Source organism: Echiichthys vipera (assembly GCF_963691815.1).
Source record: "Echiichthys vipera genome assembly, chromosome: X".
NCBI classification, from domain to species: Eukaryota; Metazoa; Chordata; class Actinopteri; order Perciformes; family Trachinidae; genus Echiichthys; species Echiichthys vipera.
In genome coordinates, this window is record NC_139825.1 from 41,920,138 (window position 1) to 41,945,440 (window position 25,303).

At 40.7% G+C, this 25,303-nt stretch overlaps 1 protein-coding gene across 1 annotated transcript in view; it reads left to right on the forward strand.

Moving 5' to 3' along the window:
• chl1b (cell adhesion molecule L1-like b) overlaps nt 1-6,764 on the forward strand; it is a 77,441-nt gene extending 70,677 nt beyond the window's left edge. The window contains exons 24-26 of the mRNA XM_083938719.1: nt 633-764; nt 1,659-1,731; nt 4,813-6,764. Of these exons, the coding sequence (XP_083794845.1) occupies nt 633-764; nt 1,659-1,731; nt 4,813-5,017 (410 nt within the window). The 3' untranslated portion in view covers nt 5,018-6,764. The remainder of the gene's footprint in view (nt 1-632; nt 765-1,658; nt 1,732-4,812) is intronic.
• Nucleotides 6,765-25,303: the final 18,539 nt, after the last annotated feature.

Consider the following 25,303-nt stretch of genomic DNA (forward strand, 5'->3'; position numbering starts at 1 on the left):
ACGTCAGTGTAGTCTATATTACTCTTTGTTTGATGTTAAATAAGTGATAGTACTTTTAATCTTAAAATCTTTTTTTAAAAATGGTCACATACCTACAGTATTCAGGAACTCACTGACACACTGAGACCCGAAACAGCCAGTCAGAGTTTCCTGAAACATGACATCATCCATAGCAATAGGGTCAACCCCGCCCTTTCTCTTAGTCAAGACTTCTCACTGTTTCTTAGTAAAAGTTGGTTTCAGCAGCTTTGTGAAGATGTTTTAAAAGAAGACTCGTAGAGGAGAAGAAGTCCTCCTAGACGTTTAGAGGTCCTCCTAGTGGTAAGATCAAAGGTTTTGAGAATACACGCCCTGAATAACAAAAAAAAAAGAAAAGCAGGCAAAACTAAGTGCAGGTGCCCACTGCGTGGCCTTGAGCAGTGACTCAATCTGTAGCGTGTGTGTGTGGACTTGATTAATTAGACAAGCAGGATTAGCTATTTAATATTATTATTTGAGCGTTTGCAACAGCAACAGCACCCTGCCACCTTCTGCTTTTGCATCAGATTGGCTTTGTCGATTTAAACATTCAATCAAGGGTCCTGATGAAATGGAAAAGGCATGTCAAAGTCATCGGGTATTGTTCTCCTTAGGTCTGGCCAGCATCCATGGAGGAATATCCACCCAGGGCTGGTTTATCGGCCTGATGTGTGCCATCGCTCTCCTCACACTCATTGTGTTGATCGCCTGCTTTGTCAACAGAAATAAAGGAGGAAAGTATTCTGGTAGGTGCTCACTTACAAGCACACACACATCAACTTGCTTGAATAGTAATTGCTGCCTGGAGCATCATTATATTTCCATTTGGTGCTTTGTTGCTATGAAAGAAATTATCAATCACACCAGAAGCCATTAGAGAATAATTTTTTCTTCCAGCCACACAATTATTTGAATGCACATTTTTACATAAAACAGGCTTGTGTATTGATAGGAAAATGATCATCTCTTTTGTATGTCCAGCATTTGAATATGGCATTATTTAGAAATGCAGCTTTTTCCAGCAACTATCTAAACAAAGTGCAGCCTGCTGCAATACAAAATGTAAATGCTGCACATGGGGTGGCAGAGCACGGAATGATGACATAAGCTCTGTGGTATCTCAATGTTATTCCTCCTATTGGGGACATAAGAGTCCTTATCTGCTTTATTATTCACAGCTAATGGCCTTCAGGTTGTCGTCTGGGCAGCGTTCGCTTCACTCGTCAGCAGAAAAAGAGAGCGATATGCAGCTCTGTCCTTTGTTTCCTCATTAAGTTCTCATTATCACCAGTGGCTCCAACAACCTTTTCTTTCATTTCCCTGTGCTGTGTCTGTTTTCTGTTACATCACATATAGCAGTATACTTTTGAACGTCTCAGAAAGGTTTAGAAAAAAAAAACACTGAACTTTATTTAGCTGTATTTTTTTTTACAAAATGTTTGATTACAATGTATTTGACCTCATTGAAACATTGCAACATTGCTTTTCTAAGGCTTGCACTGATCTTTCATTTGATGATAAGTGCAGGGAATCAGGGACTGAGACTTATGACAACTTATTCAAACAACAGAATAGTCAGGGGACATTTGCAGCCATCTCTTGAGAATATCGCTGATTTCTTCTTTTCATTTTGTGAGCAGTAAAAGAAAAAGAGGACCTTCACCCAGACGTGGAGTCCCAGGGCATGAATGACGACACATTTTGTGAATACAGGTAAACGTTACCCTTGGAGCACTATTTCACCACCTCATTGCAATTCACATGCAACTTAGTATGAAATTCTCTTCTGCTGTCCTTGTCTAGCTGTAATTTTTTTTGCCTTTCTCCTGTCGCTGAAAAGACAACCCAGCATGCACCAGGTTCACGTGGAGCCTTACACTTCTTCTGTTGAAGATATTTGATGGCCTGAGTAACTGGAAAGTATGTGATAAACAGCAGTAGTGTCCCTGGGCTGCTTACACATTAGTGTTTTCCAAGTAGCATCCCTTCATAGGACAGTGTGATGTTAGATACAGTGTCGTTGTTTGTGATAGACATTGCATCATAAAGGGAAATACAGCGTTGCCATTTTGTGTCCGGGAGGAGCTAAACGCAGGCTACCCAACACACAGCAGGAGGCTAAAACCAATCAGTGTAATTGAAAGCAGCTCATCTCCAGGGCAGTAATATCTGGGCACGTTTCATTAATCCTTTAGTGGTCCAATTCATAACATTCTACAACAGTATGAGTCCCAGTGCAATTCTCCAATCAGTGGGATCCGCACAGCACAACAAATGCTTATGTGATGAAGTCAAAAGTAGCTCAGTGTGACAGGATTTATTATGTCATGTTGACTCCAGGAGCTATCAATAAATATATCAATAAGTTTGTGTTGAAGTTTGTTTAATTACAAGCTAGTTTCAAACAAGTGATTTACTGCACTGTAGTGGAGACGAATAATATAGAATATAATAGAATAGAATGACTTTAATGATCCCAGACTGGGAAATTATTTATTATAAATTATTGGACTTATATATTCAAATATGCTTTTTTTTTTTTCTTGCTGCTGATGAGAACATCTACGCTGTCATGTCTATACGGTAAATATGTAGCAGCCAGTTAGCTTAGCCTAGCACAAAAAACAAACAGGCAGAAACTATTTCCTGCCATGAGATTTGAGACTACAGTTAGTTATTGCTCCCATACTAGATTGAATCAATAAAATAATCTGGCTTACTATGCAAGCATCTAAAGTTAGCAGTAAGCTAAAATTAGCTTTGAAAGGTTGGGGTTACAGTTTAAGTTAAAGCTATTACACAAAAACTAACCGTGCATTCACACCGATGGTTTTGCGTGTGTCACTTGAAGCTGAAAATTGTAACTTTTCAAGCGACATCGCATGACGCTGTGCCGCGACAGCCAATTGCCGCTGAGATTGTAGTAAGCGCCATCGAAGTTCTCTGTGATAGATTCAAAGGGCTCACCAATGCCGCTATTGTTGTAGTCCTTGGGGGAAATCAGACCGTTACTATGGATATAATATAATGGATATAACTATGAACTATGGATGGCAGCGACGTGTCTTTAGGTATCTAGTCCGATGGAAATTCAGAATAAGGAGAAGAAGAAAGCCGTCAGTGAAGAGTGAAGCGTATCCCGGTCTGATCCCCTGGAGAGCGGACAGCAACCTGTGCGGCTTCGGAGGTTAAATCACTGACAGCCTGATCTCACTGCAACACAGCGGCTCTTTGAAGAGCCAAACACTTCGTCTGAGAGCTCAGTTCTGTTCTTTTAAAAGCATTTAGATCCCTGTTAGCACTAGCATAACTTCCATTTAGCACAAAATAGAATAGGGTGAGCTTCAGTTAGCTAGCTACCTCGGCTGGTACCTGCAATTCAAGCGATGAAGCGATCATCAAAAATGGGACAAATGTTAGCAAGCGACGTAATACTTGCGTACCGAGTGATTTAATCGCCTTCATCACATTTGGTGTGAAGGCAGGGTAACTCTCTGAACTAGCATGGAAAAAAAATCTCAAATACTCACCCTGGAAATGACAGAAGAAGACCTTTTTTTCTTCGTCGTTCTAAAAAAGTTTTCCGTCCACACAACCTTGGCTAAAGAAATATCTTCATCCACACAAAAACAGTGAAGTCGAAACGCTGTAATACACATGCCAAGCCTGGATTTCGCGCAGTAACTGCCACAGAAATACACCAACAACGGAGGGGAAGAGACAGGGAGACGCTATATAGCTATAATAGAAACACCGGCGGCAAGTTTCTTGCAAAATCTGGCGACTTCCCAAATCCTCATCCATCCTATAGAGAAATCTAGCAAGCCCCATCCCCGTACCAAAGCACTCAGGGGCGGTCACTGTCTCGCTAGATTTAGCGACTTTTCACAACTTCTTAGCAACTTTATTAAAAAAAAAGGTACTAGCGACCGATTTAGCGACTTATTCAGACCATCGGGAAAAGGGAGAAATATATTGCCTAATTCATTCCCACGTATGTCACTCAGAGTACAGTTCAGTATACAGTCTATGGGTCTCTGTCTCTTTCCACACAGCAGCATGGTTGTTATGTCATGCCATGGAGTTAGAGGTTTGAGGTGGTGCGATGATGGCATCGTTTAACAAAGTATGCAGTTTCACTGTCCAGGCAATGCCACAGGGGTTGTTTTCAAATCTTCCCAGTCTGGGACCCTGTTTCAAAAGATACCATTTTCTGGCTAAGATATCGGTGCTGCATCTGCGTGTGGATGGTCGGCGAAAACGATACTTTAGTTGTGCGGATACAGCAAAAATGTATCTTTGTGTGGATGGGCCCTAAATCTGCACTTGGTATGAATGATATGCCTACGCTATTTTGACCTTACGAACAGCTGGTGCAAGTGGCTCCAAGGTAACATGAACATTGTGTCAAAGGTTATAATGTGACCAGGAATTCAAAAACGTACTTGTTTATAAAGATAAGAATTAAGAAGCAAATAATGTTTTATAGTCAGGCAGCCAAAGCATGTGCAGCTTCAATAATCCGGTTCAATGTACCACTCAATATCTCATTTCTCTTCCAGTCTTGACTTTGTCAAATGCATTGATGCATGTGTAGTGTGATGATTAATATCGTCTCAACATGTGTGATTATTTCCCATTGGTCAGCCAGATCTATATGCTTATGTCAGTCACAGAGGCTCATCGTGGCGCCAGGGATAGCTCGAGCCTGCACCCCTGTCATCTCCAATAAGCCATAGAGTGAAGCCATGGATGAAATGAGGTGATTCTAAATCCACTGTGCCTCTCTCACAGTGACAACGACGAGAAACCACTGAAGGGCAGCCAACACTCGGTAAGCAGAGAGATCAAAGCTGGGGACAGTGGGGACAGCCTGGTGGACTATGGGGACGAGGACGTTCAGTTCAACGAGGACGGCTCCTTTATCGGCGAGTACGCAGGGCGAAAGGAGAAAAGGGTGTCAGCTGAGATCAGAGCCACCATTCAGACCCCGGCATGAGGAGCCAAACTGAACATCTATCCTCTCCCGGACAACATTTTCATTAAACCCGCTGGGAGGAACAAATGAAAGAGCAAACGGACATTATCCATACAGCACAAGTTTTGTGTCAAATGTAATGTGTCATTGCCAACTGCACACTGCCACCCTCATTTTATAAAGCTCTGTTTTGTCAAGTTGCAACACAATGACCATTACTAAATACTGTGTATATATAGTGTATATTGTACCTGCAGAGTGTCTTTTTTTTATAATTATTATTACACAAAAAATGTAGAGGGCTTGGATTTTCTTCTTTTATCTCCATTACTTCAGCTTTTTGTACAAATGTTAGGAACATTTCACTCACCATTGCACATCATTATAAGCAGCTTTGCCTCTGATATCATCTTGTAGCAGACCACAGATAAGTGGGGATATCAAGTTGATAGTTTTCAATGGGAGCAAATATTACTGACCTTTTGTATTTTAAATTGATTCATTAAATATGATGTAAGAGTATAAAAGAGTATACAGTTTGCTTATTAACTTATTTTTTTTCCAGTGGTTTTATACCTGACACAATTACTTTACATATCATAAACTTGTTGGCACATGAATCTCCCTGTGATGTTCAAAGAAAATAAAATGTAGCTATATATGTCTTATTTAGCATTTAGATCCATTGGACATTATACATTTCAGAACTCAGTCTGTGCTTACTATAACAGCCCCATGGACTTCTATTTTCAAAAAATGTAATCCATTACAAATTACTATTTATCTGATTATTAGAAATAGTTGTGTAAACGTTATTCACTTTTTTTAATCAGAATTTTTATTAAAATAATTCAGTTGAAACCAGTTCATAGACAACATATTTCACAATGCTACTATCAAATGGAGTTACTCTTAAAACATGATTTAGTTGTGCAGGAACCACAAAGTCTTTAGAGGAAAAGTTTGACATGTCCCCTTTTTCGTTGATAGTTAGATGAGAAAATTCATACCATTCTTATGTCGTTACAGAAAATATGAAGCAACAGCTAGCAGCTGGTTAGCTTAGCTTAGTATAAAGACTGGTAACGGTAGTCCAAAACATAGACAAAAAGATTTTGATCAATCTTGAAAGCATAATAATTATATATTTTCCATTAATATCAAATTATTCCTTTAAAGCAGTGCTCCAGTGATTTAGTATTGTACTTCCATGATGTTGTAGGACAAAAAATAATGGTAAAAATGGAAGCCCCAAAAATGTAGATCCTACACTTCCCATAAATTATGAGTCTTTTTAATATATAAATACTGTCGGATGAACACCCACATCTTTCAAACTCCACACCCCCAGTTTGTAATGCAGTAAAGTCCAGAAGTCCAAGTTTAGGTAACCCATAGGACAGTTCAGTTGTTTTTTTTTGACAAAGCATCTTCAGAGCCACTGAACATTATACAACTGCGCTTGTAGACTCTGTAGTACTCTCCATGATCAAAATTGATTTTTATGTGGGAATTTGACAAAGAGTGCCCCTTTAAGAGGAAAGTGAACAAAAACTTGTAATCAGATTACTATAATCAGGTTGCTTTATATTTGACATCTTCCTACCTTAATGAGATACAATAGACTGTCGTCACTGTTACATCAGTCTTAACAAGCCTTACTCTGTTATTTTCAATATACTGCCATTCAAAACACAAGCATTATGTTGTACAGAATTAACATTAGCACCATGATCAGAAAAAAAGGTTTTGTAAAAATTCAGCCATTGCATGTAAAGAATGTTAATTGGTGTTTTTGATGTCATTAAATTGCTTTACTTTCCTACAAGCTTGTAATGGTCTGAATGCCTGTTTGGTCACACCAATCAATAATGGATGTTTATTAATCTTGACACTTTGTATGCCGCTTCACAGTAGACACATACATGACATATCTAGTTGGCAGCAAAACCATTTTTGAGAGAAAGTTGTACCTGCAAACCCTCCTCATTCTCTCTGAATAAAACAGAAGATCTTTGACAAATTGTTGTAGTCTGACTTTAACAAATGTCATGCGAAGGTCAAGTCTGTTTGAGTCGAGCTTCTTGTATAATTACTTTCGCTGCAGGAGAAGATAATCATTAGAAATCAAAGGAGTGGGCTCAGATAGGCACTGGATCATAGAGCGATCGTTGTAATCATGTCTGATGGTTGAAAGTAGGGAGTGTCACTGTGAGGGTTCTCACCGCATGGGTCACATCCGCCTCAGGTGCTTTGTCATCACTCAGCCAGGTTTGCCTTAGCTGAAGCAGTTAGAGGCTTCAGCTTTCAGGACCTTCAGGTGTTAATAATGGACTCTGGAAGCCAATTCAAAGGTCCACAGCCCTTTTGTAACAATGCAAACCGCTGGACGTGTACACATACCATCAGCCATGGGGGAAGCTACTTACAGAGCTTAATTCTGCAACATACAATTACTGCTCTCTGGAGAGATGCATAATTACATCACAGCTAGAGCTAGAGACTACAGTTTGGACAAAGCCTCTTAGACAAAATACTTTAGAAAAGACAATATGATACAAGGATTGTTATACACTCACATGGCCAAAGAGTCATTGTAGTAATTCCTGCTTTCCATACTGACCATAAATTGCTTACTCAATGTGAGGGACAAGATCCACATTCCTCACTCTTTGTAAACATTTATTATTAACTTTAACTGAAACTATTATCAAGTTTAAGCAAGTTTTAGTTGGTTAAATTAGCTTGCTAGTATCTACAGACTCTAGCCTTCGGAAAATAAACCAAAGAGCCTTTTGACAATCAGACATGTAAATTCCATACTGTTCTGAGATGAAAACAACAAAACATGTTCTTCTCTATTGCTATAAAAAGTCAAAACTAAAGTGCCTTTTATTTTGTGCAAACCACTTGTTGAACTACTCATCACGCACAATAGACCACCAACTTCTTGTGGCTTCAAGAGATTACCATAGGTAATACTCTAAATCCTTATTCAGAATGTGAATGAGATTTTATTTATGAGAGAAAAGGAAGGAGCAAGGAAAAAGACAAAGCAACAGGTCTGTGATTAACATGCAACCTTGTGATTAAAAAATTACCTGCTCTACCTCCTGAGCCTGAGCCTTCACACATACAGTGCTTATTCTTTAGCAGCAACCTTCAGATGCAAATTGACAACTCATTCAGCTCGTTGGATGTCCAACAGAATTTTTTGGAGGGTTGTGGGAGACCACAAAAGGTTTCAGGAGTGGCTGCACAAAGGTATGTTGAAGCTAGAACTCAAGGCCACTTAAATGTCAGATGAAAAAATAAAATTCTTCCAGTGACAAGTTTCCACAGGCGTGGGGGGGATGAATAGGGTGAGTACTAGGTTCAGACACAATATTGGAATATCACTTTATACCTCGTTCCACACAGTTTTGTTTGGTGTCTGTAATCCTGTAAAGTATAGCATCTATTTACGGATGGATATATTAGCCATGGGAGATGGTGTTTTTTGCCTATCCGTGCGTCTGAGAAATGTTAAATATGCTATGATGTCTTACATATGTGGGTTTGCATGCATGAGGGGAGATATGTCTGTCTCCTCTCTAATGTGTGAACAAGGGGTTGTTTGGATATGCTGGTGTCATGACTGATAACAGGACGTTGATCCTTGGGAGGGTTGTGCTATAATATAGAGTGCACTTTTGGACACACTTTTGGCTTGCTGGTGTCTGCAACCATGTACTGACGTGCCGAAGCTTCTTTGATCAGGTCTGTTCTTATTAAACTATATATTCAATTAAGATCAACTGAGGCTCTCAAGTTATTACTTTATGCATCATCTGGGAGAATCATCAACAGTACTAGTTTTCTTCATCACCATGTTAGGAAATATGCAAATTGAGCATTACTGAGATAAAAACAGGACAATATTCAATTTTACTACAATTTTATTAACAGTGCAAAATCATAACAAAAGTTATCTCAGGACAATTGTTAGACCGAACAATTCCCCCGTTGAGTACAGTTGCAACAAAAACCTTCCCTTTAACAGGCAAGAACGTCGGACAGACACAGCTCTATGGAGGACCGCCATCTGTCTTGACCAGCTGGGGAGGAAGACAAGGAGAGAAGAGACAAACTGAAAGATGGACAGAGAGAGACAAAGACAGACACAAAGACAGACAGAGAGAGACAGTCCCAGAGATGCAAGCAACCACAAATGTAACATCAACTTTAATAATATCTATAGTAATTTGAAAATTACTTATACTTTATGGCAGTTAATTAAGGTGAATAGTAGAAACAAGTAGAACTAAGGTGACAGAATATGACAATGATAATAATTTTGGTAGTAAATATGATCAATGATGAGTAGCGGTAATAACAGCTGTGATACAGTGAGATACTGTGTATTACTGATGGTGTTTTTATGGCTACAAATTGTATAATTTATAAGGCTAATGATAGTATAAATGAGTAATAGTAACACTAGCAACAGGAAGCGCCATGCAGGACCACAGCAGCAGGCACCACCACGATCAGCAGAGACCTGCGAGACGACAAAGCACACACAACTCCTGGGAAGAAGCTGAATTAGTAACATGCATTGATGATATATGAATGTTACAGATAGATAGAGAGGATAGAAGCTCAGAGCATCAGGAAAAGTATTTTCCCCCAGCAGACTAGGCCTATGAAAGCATAATTAAGCTTACTCTTAAATATGGGGACAGTGTCTGCCTCCCGAACAACACTTGGGAGTTGGTTCCACAGGAGAAGAGCTTGGTAGCTGAAGGCTCTGCCTCCATTCTACTTTTGGAGACTCTAGGAACGACAAGTAGCCCTGCATTCTCAGAGTGCAGCGATCTAGTCAGGTAATATGGTACTATGAGCTCTTTAAGATATGACGGAGCCTGACAAAGAAGAGCTTTGTAGGTAAGGAGAATTATTTTAAATTCTATTTTAGATTTTACATGTAGCCAATGCAAAGAGGCTAATACAGGAGAAATATGTTCTCTATGATTTATCTTAGTCAGTACATGAGCTGCAGCATTTTGGACCAATTGGAGACTCTTGACAGACTTATTGGAGCAGCCTGATAATAAGGAGTTGCAATAGTCCAGCCTAGAAGTAACAAATGCATGGACTAGTTTTTCTGCATCTTTCTGAGCCACAATGTTCCTAAGTTTCGCAATATTACGCAGGTGAAAATATGCAGTCCTTGTCGTTAGTTTTATGTGAGAATCGAAGGACATATCCAGATCAAGAATAACACCCAGATTCCTCACTGTAGTCAACAGCACAACATGACAACACAATGTCATCCAGAGTAACAATATCTTTAGAAATTGAGTTTCACTCAAGTTCAAGTTCCACGTTTCTCCTGTTTATTTGTTAGGGAGGCAGGGAAGATTCCTGTATTTTCTTTTATTATTTAATTTGTGATAGGTAAGTTAGTTTTCAAATCAGAGATGTTTTGTTAATTATCTTACTCATCCTGAAGTTTAACTACCCTGTGATAATACATTTGTTGGACTGCTACTTTGCTTGTTTATAATCTGTTTAAAATAGATGTGGCATTAAATCTGAGGAAGGAGGAGCTGCTCCAGCTCATAACTGTGAAACTTGGGGAACGAGGTTTGCTTACCTCAACAGACGACACTCAGAAAGCTGACGTGACGCTTGCAGAGCCGGTGCCACCTGCCCGCTCCCACTGATCCTCCCATTTTGCCGGCGATGTCAGCTGAGGGGCTCAGACTGACCCTGCGCATTAAGGAAATGGAGTTGAGGAATCAGGAGTTAGAGGTGCAAGCTATGCAACTAAGGGTGAGGGCATTGGAGCTTGAACACCAGCCTAGTGCCGCCAGCCAGTCTCAGTCCAGTCAGCAGACACCTCATTCGTCCACAAACAGTTTTGATGTGAGCAGACACTCTGTTCTTGTTCCACCTTTCAGAGAGTCCAAGGTGGACTCTTATTTCAGTGCTTTTGAGAGGATAGCAGCTGCTCTGAGTTGGCCGAAGGACTTTTGGTCCCTTTTGCTCCAGTGCAAGTTGGTGGGTAAAGCTCAGGAGATTATGATATCATGATGTTGTTAAAACTACTGTGCTCAGGGCATATGAGCTTGTGCCTGAGGCTTACAGACTAAAATTTAGATTGTGTGTAAAAAGTGTCAACCAGACTTATTTTTTGCGCGTGATAAAGGGGTCCTTTTTGATAAGTGGTGTCTGTCTAGTAAAGTCAACGATTTTGCCAAGCAGCGTGAGCTTAAAAAGTGTCTGCCCGAGCGCATGGTCACTTATTTAAATGAGCAGAATGTTGCATCTCTCGCTGAGGCCGCAGTCCTTTCTGATGAATTTGCACTGACCCATAAAAGTGTGTTTTTGTCTTCTGTGCGCCGCGACCCTCCAGTAACAAACAGATCACCAAGATTGCCCAGACGCAATAATTCTGCCACCGGTGAAAACCGGCAGTGTTTTTACTTTCACGAGTCTGGTCACCTCATTGCAGTCTGCCCTGTGTTGAAGCAAAAAGAACAAGCCAAGAGTAAAAGTCACTCCACGGTGGCGTTGATCCGATCAAACATAGTCATTCGCCAGCATGAACAGCTCACTGAGCCACCACCTTAAGAGGTGGATGAAGACTTTAAGGCTTAAGCCATTCGTGACACCTGGTTTCTTTTCTTTGACTGGCCCCGAGGTGGACAACGTTCTGATTACCATTCTAAGAGACACATGGGGCAAAACACTCTGTGGCCTGACATGGGGTTGTGCCTTTTTCGGACATTTCATGTTGTGGAGCCGATTTGTTGGTGTGGGGACTTAAAATGAGTGTTGTTCGTGTGCCCCTTCATAACGTCACTTTCTTCACCTCCTTAGTGTCTAGCCTGGTTGGAGTTGGTGTGCATGATCAGCTGCTTGATGCAGGGATCGATCTCATCCTAGGGAATGACTTGGCGGGAGTTAAACTGTTCCTAAGGTGACAGAAAATCCCACTGCAAATTTATGTGTTGTCCCTGCAACGCCTGACAAGCTATCTGTTTTTCCACTGTCCACTTGTCCGTTAAGCACTACATCTCCAGTGCGTATCACCCACAGAGTCAGGGCGCACTGGAGCGGTTTAATCAAACACTAAAGTCCATGCTTCTAAAATTTTGTGTTGAGTCAAACAGGGAGTGCGATGAGGGTCTGCTACTGCTGCTGTTTGCCATTTGTGAAACCACGCAGGAGTCCCTTGGTTTTAGTCCGACTGAGCTGGTTTTTGGGCACACTGTGCTTGGCCCGCTTTGTTTGCTGCATGAGAAGTGGCTTGCAAACGGACCCAGTCCCGCGCACAGCATTTTGGACTATGTGAGTTTGTTCAGAGAGAGGTTGCACACTGCTTGTGAGCTAGCCTGCAGTTCTCTCTCTGCTGCCCAGTCCAAGATGAAGAAACATTATAAGAAAAGAGTTCTCGTCCTGTTACATGTGGTTGGTTCTCTTGGGGCAAAGTTCTGCGGTCATTGCGAGATTGAGAAGGCGTAAAGTGACACAGACTATGTGGTTACTGATCGAAAGAAAAAGTCCTGTGTGTGCCACATCAACATGTTGAAGACATATGTTGCTTGTGAGAATGTTATTGTGCAAACTAGTAATCCTGCTTCATGTGTCACTCCCGTAGTGTCCCCCTCATATAGTTCAGAGGAGGCTGCGTGAGCCGACAATTCCAGTTCCGTGTGCTCGCTTAGAAAATTCTGTGATTCTGGAGATGTTGTAATGGCACTTGTCATATTTATCCAGCCCTGTAAAAAGTGACATTTGCCGCCTCATTCGTAGCCACATGCCGTTATTTGATGACAAGCCCACCAAAACGACATTTCTGCAGCATGATGTAAATGTTGGTGACAGCAAACAAATTAAGCAGCATGCGTACAGAGGTCGAGTATCTCCTGGAGAATGGCTTTGCTGTGCCCAGCTCCAGTCCATGGAGCTCACCCTCTCTCCTGGTCCAAAAATCAGACCAGACTCTTCGCTTCTGTAGTGATTAACGCAAGGTAAAGGCCGTCACCCAGCCCGATGCTTTTCCTCTCCCTCGTATGGATGACTGTGTGGACGGTGTGGGGTCAGCCAAATATGTGACAAAGTTGGTCCTCCTGAAAGGGTATTGGCAGGTGCCCCTTACTAAACATGTGTTTGATATCTCTGCTTTTGTCACCCCTGACCACTTCCTTCAATACAAAGTGCACTTTGTCACCAATCCTGTTCGTAATTTTCATGGACCGGATATGGAGGCGTAGCCGTGGTGGGGAGGGGTTGCAGGTCAGTGGGCTGAGGATCTCATCTCTGCTTTTTGCAGATGATGTGGTCCTGATGGCATCGTCGGTCAGTGACCTTCAGCACTCACTGGATCGGTTCGCAGCTGAGTGTGAAACGACTGGGATGAGAATCAGCACATCTAAATCTGAGGCCATGGCTCTCAGCAGGAAACCGGTGGATTGCTTACTCCAGGAAGGGAATGAGTCCTTACCCCAAGTGAAGGAGTTCAAGTACCTCGGGATCGTGTTCACAAGTGACGGGACAATGGAGCGTGAGTTTGGCCGGATAATCAGAGCAGCGGGGGCGGTGTCTCCCTTAGGGATAGGGTAAGAAGTTCAGCCATCCGTGAGGAACTCGGAGTATAGCCGCTGCTCCTTTGCGTTGAAAGGAGCCAGTTGAGGTGGTTTGGGCATCTAGTAAGGATGCCCCCTGGTTGGTGTGTGGTGGTGTGAGGTGTTCCAGGCACGTCCAGCTGGGAGGAGGCCTCGGGGAAGACCCAGGACTAGGTGGAGAGATTATATCTCCACACTGGCCTGGGAACGCCTCAGGATCCCCCAGTTAGAGCTGGTTAATGTGGCCCGGGGAAGGGAAGTTTGGGGTCCCCTGCTAACGCTGCTGCCCCCGCGACCCGAGCTGTGTGTGAGCTTTTGAGGTGCTCACAGGACAAGAGACTACTCTGCCTCTTTCTCTATCCCCTCATCTTTTGTTCAGACCAAATGTCCACAGTGACTGAAACATGGTCAGTGTTGCTCAATTGAGTTTTTAATTTTGAACATCTTTCTTTAGCGAGGTTATCTGTTTTCTCTTTCAGTGTTGTCTGCGACACACTGGGCTGTGCTTGCTATCAAGAACTGTCAGAAAGTGCAGAAAACTCTTGTTTTTTTCCACAATAGACAGGGAAAAAAACTCATATTTAAATTCAAAGAAATAAATATTTACAGGAGTGAAATATTTCCAGATCAAATATTGTCTGTGGTTGACATTACAGAGAGGACTTGACAGCTCTCCAAGGGATGCATTGTATAGTTTAATGACCAAAGGCAGGAAAGATTTCCTCTGGCGTTCTGTGGTGCATCTGGGTGCAAGGAGTCTTCTGCTGAAGGGGCTCCTCTGATGGGCCAGTGTGTCGTAGAGAGGGTGGGAGACATTGTCTAGGATAGACCGGAGCCTGGACAGCTTGCTCCTCTCCGCCACGGTTGTTCAGGGTGTCCAGCTCCTCCCACACGACATCACTGGCCCTCCTGATCAGTTTGTTCAATCTGTTGGTGTCTGCGACCTTCAGCCCACTGCCCCAGCATGTGACAGTGAAGATGATCGCACTGGCCACAACAGACTCTTAAAACATCCTCAGCTGTGTGGACAGGCTTAACGACCATTGTAAGCTACATGTTTCTGGTGTGGCGGGGCGACCTTGGGCCCAGCAGAGAGGCTACGGCTTCTCTGTTGTGGAAACCAGGACCAGCAGCCTCCGCAATCCCCCTCAGCTTTGTCACTCCAGCTCTCCTCAGCCTCTCGGTGAGTCCAAGTCTGCTGTCTTCTTGGAGGTCCAGCTGGGTACCCCACACCAGAGGCTCCTCCAGGAGCCAGAACAGAGATGCTGCAGGTTCCAGTCTTGTCCATTTGAAAAGTTCCCATGCTTTAAAAATTCCATGATAAAAAAGAGGCACATTACACAAAGGGATAAAAATACAGTCAACTAAAAACAATGAAGCATCAAGACTCAGACCTGCATTCCCCTTATAATGGTGCTGGCTACTGGTCTACATGACATCGTCATTTTTAAATAAAAATCTCTGTATGATATATATGTAGTCGAAAAGCAGTTGTGTGTAGCTTAACCAAAAAAAACTGATGAGTGCATTGTCTGGAGCAGTCTGGATGTGTTGTGTGTGATGAGTGTCATCAGTACCATCAGCATATATTTGCAACCCACATCCAGTGCATACTGATGGCTAGTCATTTATATAGAGGCTGAATGGGATTGGGCCAAGGATATATCATTGTTGTTAACCCAGTTTGTTCCTTAGGGTTGGCGATATTTCACCACGTGCCCTTAGACACTGATCTCTGAAAGAAAGAAATTAAAATAAGACAATTTCTGAATGAGCACTTTATGACTGACAGTGTCAATAGCTTTCTTAAGATCTAAAATCATCTCCTGATGAAGTGCTTCTAACAGGTTCTTCGATAAGTAAACAGGCTAAACATAAACTCAAGAGGCTACCAGGGCTCATAAAGCCTATTGTTATTATTTGAAGTAACCTACATGATAGTAAATGAAAACCCCAGAGGTCACCTGACAGGACTTTGCAATGATTTGGCTGTAATCTGATGGACAGCTGGGTATTGAAAATGAGATGGTGTCATCACAAAACACCCTCGATATCATGGTATTCGCCATGTTGGCAGGATCCCGTCAAATGCGTTTTTGTGTTCTGTGTACTGTGTTTTTACTTTTCTGCCATCATCCCGCCGCCCCCTGATGATGTGATGCGAGGGCCCATTCAATGCTGCTTGCAGCTTTAATTTATATCCTGTTTCCTATAGGTGCAACAACAGCTTTGGTCCATGGCAGCAAATAAAACAAAGTTCCTGTTGTTACATTAGACCCTTCCCCCTGGTTTTCCCTCAACCAATGTCATGTGCTCAGCTCACATTTCTGAACAGTTATCTGCACGTGCCGAGCCAACGCCTATTTTCCTCTGATCTGTAGCTTTTGTCGGGGAGCTCAAACAAATGTTGGAGAAGAAAATCAGGGCTGTGGCCTCATAGTGGAAACTAGGCAATAGTTTAGCCGAAGACTTGGAGCAAGGAGGAACTAGTGACTAGTTTGTCTTTAAAAATAGATTGATTTTAATGTCCTTATAGCAGCATGTCCTCATAGCAGGAAGGACAGTTGTTTTATGGCAATGATTGAAATATAATCAAAATAATAATACAAATAATCACACAGTCCCATTGTGTTGTGTGCATTGTGCCCGTGGAGCAGCACTTAGCAAACAGGTGAAAGGATTTGAATATAGTGGGAAAGCCATGAAGTGCAGTGCCATATATTTAGCCAGTCTTTATGAACCCATACCCTACATATCATTCCATGACCCCAGTCCATTACAATGGCAATGTCAAAGGCTTAAAAAAATGCTCAATTGTGTGTCCTCTAATAGAATTCAGAGTGGGTAATAGTAACAAGAGTCTCTATGGGCATCACCATTAGTTGAGTGATGAATAGAGGAGAGGGAGGGTCAATGACTTGAAACACATGGTGGACTTTTAAGAGCTTCAAAGATGTGCAAGACCCCCTTTTTGGAAAAAGTGGTACTAGTCTTTCAACAAATCATTTATAAATAATACAAGACTAAACGTCAGTGTTGCCTCCAAGGTCTCGCACTGTAAAAAATCACTGCATTAAGTAAAGAGGAAAAATGGACCCCTAAAAAACGCTGTAAGGCCGACATCACAAAAGCAAAGGAAAAAGTGGATGCAATTATGATTTTGCGACTTCATATTCATATAACAGACATGAAAGTAAAGCCACTTAGTAGCCTTTTGCAGTCTACATCAGAAATTATGAGCGCAAATTAAACCAGTGGTTGTCTGATTCATACAGATGGGTAATGAGAAATCCTGCGGCTCTAAAGCACTAATTCATTTGGGGAAATGCTGAATTTCCAGTGCCATCACAGTCTTGTGACTCTTTCAGAGTGCTCAGGCGTCTGGTACATCTGAGGGACTGATCTCAACATATCACACTAGCGCTGCAAATGAATTGGTCCCCAGGTCTCCAGAGCTGTCAGCAACTCACTTTGTATGAGAGCTTCATTCATCAACATATTTTTCACTGTGAGCAGCAAAAACTGAATAAAAGAAGGAAAGAAATGTAGCAAAACTTTTTTCTATGTGGCATATTCATGTGGTATTGTTTTCTGTCAACTGGCTATATTCCTCATGTGAGTTGTAATATCAATGTTTTCACCTCTAGATACATACAGTATGCACTGTTTTTGCAAATTTGATCATTTTACAGTTACATTTTAAAAGAGAAAAGGGCATTTGGACATGTACACTCAGTTATTCTTTATTTTGTGTCCCAAGTTTCCTGGAAGGAACTAGGCCATTTGGTTGTAATTATGAGGAAAATATGAATTTCAATAATGGTAAAAACATACTTTGAACCTGGTATTTATCAGTTGATTAAAAATATTTCTTAGAAATGTTATATGCCATGTTGAATGTCAACATCACATTTTTATTTGATTGGCTGTGCACTGAAAAACTTGGTTGTTATTGGCCATTATTTGCAATGATTTAATTAGGAGCTTACCTCTTAAAATATATAATATAATATAATATAATATAATAATGCAATCATATTAAAAAAAATATTTTAGTTTCTGAAAACATATCTTTTAATTGTGACTTGGAACTGGGAGAGACCACTCATTTAGCCCCTTACTTACCTGGAATAACCAGCATTAGATTTTTCCTAAACATAGGAGGCTAGGTTCACACTGCAGTTAAAATTGACCTGAATCTGATTTTTTAGATTTAGGTCACATTGAATCTGACATTTTCGAATCAGAATTAGGCCACTTTTAAATGTGGTACTGAGTACGTATCAGATTTCCTTTTAATGCAACCTCAATCTGAACAGCCAGGTCACATTTAATGCAACTTTGACGTCATTCTGACCTGTGCTGCACTGTTTTGTAAATGAATAACAAATAGAGTTTGTGTGCCACAGGCAGGAGCCAGGAACAGAATCAAAAAATCATGCAGGACAGCAGTGATGCAGGCACCCTGTTGAGGGATAGTGAAGTTTTAGACCTCATTAGTATTTGGGGTGACACTTCAGTGCAAGCTTGAATATATACTAATGTTATACCGGTTGCCGTTGCAATGTTTGCTTCTGTACACACCGTTGTAGCGTGATGTCATCAATTATCAACTGCGCATGTGGGTCACTTCAGGAGTGTAAGCTGTTCACACAGCAATCCGTAGACAGGCCACAAGATGTAATGTGAACAGCCAAACAAAAAATCGAGTTAAGCAATAAATCGGAATTGTGCATTAAGACCTGCAGTGTATAGGTAGCCCTAGAGATTATCATCACTCTTATTAAAACCTTATATTAAAAAACGCCCATTATTATTTTTAATATGCTAGTGAAATAAGATTGCTTTCAATACACATACACCTGTTTTCAAGAACTTTCAAGAATTCATATTTTTCTTCATCGGGATAAAAAGGCTACTAGGGAAAAAATGCATTGTTTCTAAAAAATTACCAAAATTATTGGAAGCAGATGTCATTTCTTCAATCGCACACTTAAATATTTCATTTTTCTAAGAAAATAAGACCATTAGGTCTTAATATTAGTTAAAAAGAGAGTTTTGCACTGCAGGGTAAAAGTCTAAAAGCCATCATATGTTGATATTTATATAGTCATTTCATCCTGTTACAGACAGTAGGCCTACACACAATTTCAGGGCCAAACAACAAATATCATGTATTAACTTCAGAGATCATAAACCATAAAAATAAAATGAAGCTAAACAGGCACTGAAATATACTTCTTCAGAAGAGGGGCAGCTTGAACATCCAAGCATTTACATAGCTTTTATTGTATGATACTTGAGCACTGACTTCCTTCTGACCCTACTTCAGAAGCAGTTCTAAAAGTAATGATGATTACGCAGCAATGTCAACTGTCTGGGGCCAGCACTTGATGATGTGTAATCCAAACGCCCAGGCAACATAGGGCTTTCTTTCTGGGGAGGTGATAATTTACTGGAGAGGTGTGGGAAGCCTGGAGTGCAAGAACATTCAGTAATTGTGGAGGGGCTGTGAGCAGACAAGCAAAGACTGATGTATCTAGCACAGACATATGCTGAATGTGTGCTCGGCTGCCACCAATTTAGGAATGTAGGCTACGGTGGAACACATGGTGGGGCAAAGGTAGCAGTGGACTCAGGGGAGGCAGGCAGATGGACCTATATTAGACGTCTCAGATAGCTCTGCTTCTCCCTGGACGCAGCCTAACACTGCCAGGTCAGAGAGTGAAGCATTGGTCTCTTCAGATCCAGGTGGCTCCTTGTTTGACCCTTACTTCAGCATTCATCTGCAATGTATTTCACGCCTCATTCTGCACTGCACTGACGAACAAAAAGAAGAGACACCTGCTCCCCTTGGTGGGTTATGAGATGGACATGTATACGGCCCCAATACCTCTCCTATAGGAGCAATACCCTTTATATAGTTACAGTATAAAGTTAAACAACTGTTTTTGTTGTTGTTTTGTCTCTTTGAAGTCTTTCACATCTTGTCATTTTTTTCTCTTTGTAGTTGTTTTGTGTCACATTGATATCATTGTTTGTCTCTTTGTTGTCTTTTATCTATTTGTGGTCATTTTGTGTCTCATAGTTGTTTTTTTTGTGTCACTTTGTGTTCACTCTGTATCTCTTTGTAAGTCATTTTAAGTCTCTTTGTAGTTGTATACTACATTGTAATTGCAAAAGTCTTTTTAAGGTGTTTTTGTCTCTGGTTGTTTGCACCTTTTGTGTCTCTTTGTAGTTGTTTTCTGTCTGTGTGTAAATTGTAGGTCTTTGTAGCCATTTTAAATTATTTACAGTTATTTTAAGTCTCTTTGCAGCTGTTTCACATCTCTTTTTTAGTTGTTTTGGTTTAAGTGTTTTATGATTCTTTGTGGTTATTTTGCATTTTCCTGACACAGGGCTTGTGCCCAACGGATGGGCATCCATTAATCCATCCATGTCTCCACCAGAGAAGAGGAAGTCTGGAAAGGTCCGTTTTATTTCTTATTAATTCAGCTTTTCATTTGTGAAAGAAAGGTCCACTTTCTCCTTCAAATGTTACAGTGTCAATTTAAAGCAGTCTTAATTGTTAGATTTTTTAGGCCCATGGGGCAACAGAACAGTTTAAAACACACCTTTCACATAACACTTTACAAGTGATACATGATCATATTTTTATGTAATAATCTGGATAAGCCTGTGAATGTTCTCATTTGTATATAATAAAATGGATACTTCTTGTTAGCAATAATGCCAAATGTCAGAAAGAAAAAAACATCGACAGAGTGAAAAAAACTACAACAACCTCAAAGCAATAAGTTATTAGAATGCTGACAATTAATTATTACAAATATTAAAGGGGCTTTACGGTATTTGAAATTTTTACAATAACTTAGGTAGATAAAAATGTGAAAATGGTGCTTGTATGATGAGTCTACAGAGAGTTGCATATCCTCTAAGCTTTACAATGCTTTGTAGGGAGTTTAAACCAGACCCTTTAAAAGCCCACCGTACACTACTGGCAAGGCACCAAATGGCCGACCATTAGCAACAAAGTTGATGGTGTTTCAACGTTGCTTTCCCAACATGTTTCCACTGCCCCAGTGTGGCCAGTACAATCAGGTTTAATTATCACCATGGTCTCTACTTGAAAGATTGGAAAGGTGGCGTTTCCACATAAAATCATAGAAACACTGCCAAAGCACTTGTTTCGTGTAATAGCTGCATTAGTGGATAATAAGAGAAGGTCAAAAGTTGAAATGGTGATTAAATCCCATAACGTTCCTCCACAGTAAATACTCCCCATCTCTGTATTATGTGAACTGATTCATGGGGAAAGGGGTAATACAGGAATTGCCCGTGGCTTGTATTCAATAACAATGCAATTTCAGCGCTGCTTGTATTATTTATTGAAGTGCTGTTGAGGGCACCGAACAAATTTTCTTTAACATACAAATGGCTTTGCAAATCCTTGTTCACTGTATTTTGGTTTTACAATTATTACCCCGGATACAATGTCCTTGCAAAGGACAAATAGACTCCTCAAAGTGTATGGCAATATATATTTTAATTTGTTGTATCTGTTGCCATTAGTTTTTTAGGGCCATCTGGGGAAGTGGGATGTAGATAGCCACAATATGATGGGTTTTGATGCATATGTTAGCAACTCTCCTTCAAATAAAATTTTATGAGTGTAACATGGGATACTCGCAAAATGGAAAACAGGTTTTAATGATATTTTTACCTGTGCTAGACTTGATTTCCAAAGCTGTGCAAGAAGAGGAAGAATAATCACCCTTCGCTGAAAATCAGAATTATTAAATGTTTTGGCAAAGCAGAGAGAAATACACAATGTCCAAATATGTATAGCTAATTGTGCAAAACAGGCTCTGACTTTCCAATAAGAAATTAATCGTCTGTCAGCTGCTGCAGTTTCCCTGTCAGCATACTTACGATGCAGCCAATTGTTACCCCATCAGATGAATATATGTTATAGAATTAATTTTAGTAATGTATGTTATCCTGCAAAACCTGCTGTAGTATAATCAATCCGACAAAGGCTTTTTTCAACACTACTTAATATGTGCTGAGTTTCCCCTGGGTCCTCTGGGTAACACTAATGACACTCTGGTTTGAGTGGCCTTATCCTGGCTGTGGTCCTTCCCTTTGGCTCCCAACTGCTGTAGTGCTGCAAGAAGGCTCCTTTGCTCTGATCCAATCAGGTAAGGACAGGTAAGGAACTTCACCTGTGATGCTAACCACCTCAACCGGGGCTGTGGACTGCAGAAACAGAAGCAGGTCTTTCAGAGATTCGGCACACATTTTTCACACCAGTTAATGCAGGATAAGCCCTGAGCCGAGCCCCTAACATGGCAGTTTTAAATGCCCTCCTACTTCGAGAACATTGGGCTTGTTGCACCACGGTTATAGCAATTTAGGCTATGTTGCTTCTGACATTCAGGAAAAAAGAGTGGATAAAATAGCAACAAAGAAATTAAAAATATGATTTTACTTTTGCTGACACATAACGTGAAATGGTCATGATACATCTGCAGAGAATAGAGGAAGGATTCAGCCAACAAATTCAATTCAGGGAGAGACATAAGGTTGTCAAAATTTGCTTTCTCTTATACTCTCTGTTTCAGAGAGAGTAAAGAGAGTAAAATGTCCTAAGGCAGTGGCACCCTTTCCATCTGACATTAACATGCCGCTCGGGCTTTATAGTTCATCTCTGGCATACACATTAAAATCCCATTTCTCTCTCACTCACCAAACATTTGTCATGCACAGCATCTCTCCCTTCAATATCTTTTCCCATTCTGCCAGAGCCAATGCCGTGTCCATCATTACAAATGCTTGTTGAGTATGTAAGCATTGTTCAAACTCACATACCTTTATTTTAAATTCCAGAGAAGATGCCATGGTTTCATACTGATATCAAATACGTCAGCTGAACTGTGGGGGAATGTACTGTACATAAACAGTGTAATGTGACATGTGGGACATTTTCATAATATGTAATGAAGCATCACAGGAATAAATATAAAATCCAATGCCAGCATCATGTCTGTGCTTATGTGTTGAACAGAATACATGTGTTATAATATGATCATGTTTTTTTTTTTTTTTAACAAATTCTGTGCTATTTATAATCTGATCAGCCCCGGCTGGGTCACCTGGTGGAGGGCGTATGATGTTAAAAGACCCGAATCGCCCGATGATACCAGACACATCCCTGACAAAAGACTATGAGCAAGCAGTGTACATGTATCTGCAAGATCATCCATGGCCTAAAGATTCACTGAGCGAGGATGAAGTGTCCGCTGGGAGCAGTATCAACGCCATGAGAGAGCGCGTGCTGCCTTTATCTCCAACCCCTTTAAGTTCACCAAAGATTTGCTAGGGCAGAAGCGCAGCGGTAATCTTGCCTCATCACAGCAAGACATCCACCAACATCTGAAGCAGACGTACAGGGAACCTGCAAGAGAGCAGGAGCTGGGAGAATGCAACATCCTCATAGACATTGCTGTTAACCGGAGGTGCAGTTCGACACGTCAGAGCTGCAGCTAAAGGAAGTCAGGGAGGGTGTGCAAAGTAAGGGCAAGCTCTGCTTCAGGACCAAGTGGCCCCTTATACAGATGGTCCTCCTTTCATTTGACCTGAGCTCTGCAGGAATGCCTTGGCGTAATTAAGGGGGGTGAAACATGATTTTTTTTTCCTGTTCATTTTACTGGCTGCAGTAGCTGCAGTGCTCACCAGGTGAGCAGCTCAGATGAGTTATACAGCCTATGGTATAGACCAGTGGTGCCTAATTTATTTCCTATGATGGGCCAAAAATCAACCTGGGTGGGGGGACGTGGGCCAAAAATGATCACTTCTAAATCTAAAATAAACATCTGAATGAATGAAAATACTACTGTTTAATCGGTAATGTATTGAAATAATTGAAATATCCAAAACAGTTTGCCTTATGTGTGTGTGTGTTTTTCTTAATGTGTAAAAATGTACATGAAATAAACAACCTGGAACTTATCAAAAATTGCTCCATACTACAGAACCTGTATTACATTGAAATGATTTGTACTCAGTTATCACTCAAACCATCAGTGGGAGACACGAAGATGGTCTTTGTTTTTCAAAAGTCTTTCAAGATTGGGCTCCAACTGACTTACTGACAGAGGGAGAATGTACTGGAGGTGAGAGTCAGAGTTTCACACCTTGCACTTGTTCGAGTTCATCAGGTTGAAAGACTGCTCATAGAGGTAGGTGCTGCCAAAGAGGGACTGCATTACTTGTGTGTGTTTGCGGATATTTGCATTCTGGAACACATCTGTACAAAAAGAAAAGTATAATCTGATTGACATTCAGGCACAGCAAATCGTTTGTCATAATTTTGATGTTTGCTTGGTTCGATTGATTGAAGCCTTCCTCCATAGAGCTGGGTCCGTCCAACGTTCCTGCCTGCTATAGGGAAGGTTTTCGTTACCACCATACTCAATGGGGGAAACGTTGGGTCTATGTAAAGCATTAATAAGTCATAGAGTGTGGTTTATACCTACTCTGTAAGGTGTCCTAAGATAACTCTTGGTATGCTTTGGCACTGTAAATAAATTGAATAGAACCTAAAGTCAAGACCTGCATTAATGTTTGTAATTTTTCATGATGTTAGCACACAAACAAATCAACAAACATCTGCATTGAATTAAGGCGACATTTTGAGTAACCTTGTTAAACGATAAGAATCCAAACTTTTACTGTAGCTCAACAACAACTTAATTCACCATCATGGCCGGTCATACACAACAACTTCTCCCTTCCTGAACACAACATCCAGTTCCTTCACAATAAAGGTTCCTTTACAGTAAAAATTATATTTTCCATACAGGTTGATATTTGGCTAACAGAATATATTAACAGTACAACAGTCACCTATTGTTTGAATTAATATGTGTGCATTGTCTATGAATATACTGTACATTTCCATTAGATTTTCTTTTACATGTCATAGAGATCAATTGCATTACTTTTTTTGTTATATACTGACACTAACAGATTTTGGTTGGTTTGCAGATGGATTTGAAACATTTCGGCCTCATCCCCTCCTATGAGCAGATCACCCAGTATGTATGCGGAAGCTCATATAGGTACTATGATATGTCCACAGTGAGCCTGACTTTGCACCGCAGTGGACAACAACAACAACAACAACACCAAAAATGTAAAAACATAATCCAAAGGAAAGATTATTTTCACGAACGATGACCTTGTTGACATTTATCTTCTCTACATGAGAGGAGATGAAAAAAGCCAACAGGTGACGCTTATCTGATGATGAAGCAGATTATCCGATTTCATCAACTTACCGGAATCCTGCTGCTACTATTTTTCTTCTGCAGAGCTCACATATCTTCACTTGTTCTCAGTCTATAAATCAATTTGAGGCTTTGTGTTTATTTTTGTGTCTTGAGAATGTTCTAGAACATGTAAAAGGTTAATCCATATAGTCTTCACTCACTACAGAGATGTGACTTTGCAACTTCATCTCACAATATCTGGGATATTAAATAGGATTTTTTTTTGGTAACAAAATGAAAACAATACAACAATATTACACTTATCGCTTTGTTGTGGAAATCAAATAAAACACTTTCCTTCAAGAAAGATGAAGTTCCATCTCATTGATAAGGTAATGATGTATGCCATGGGTCAGGCA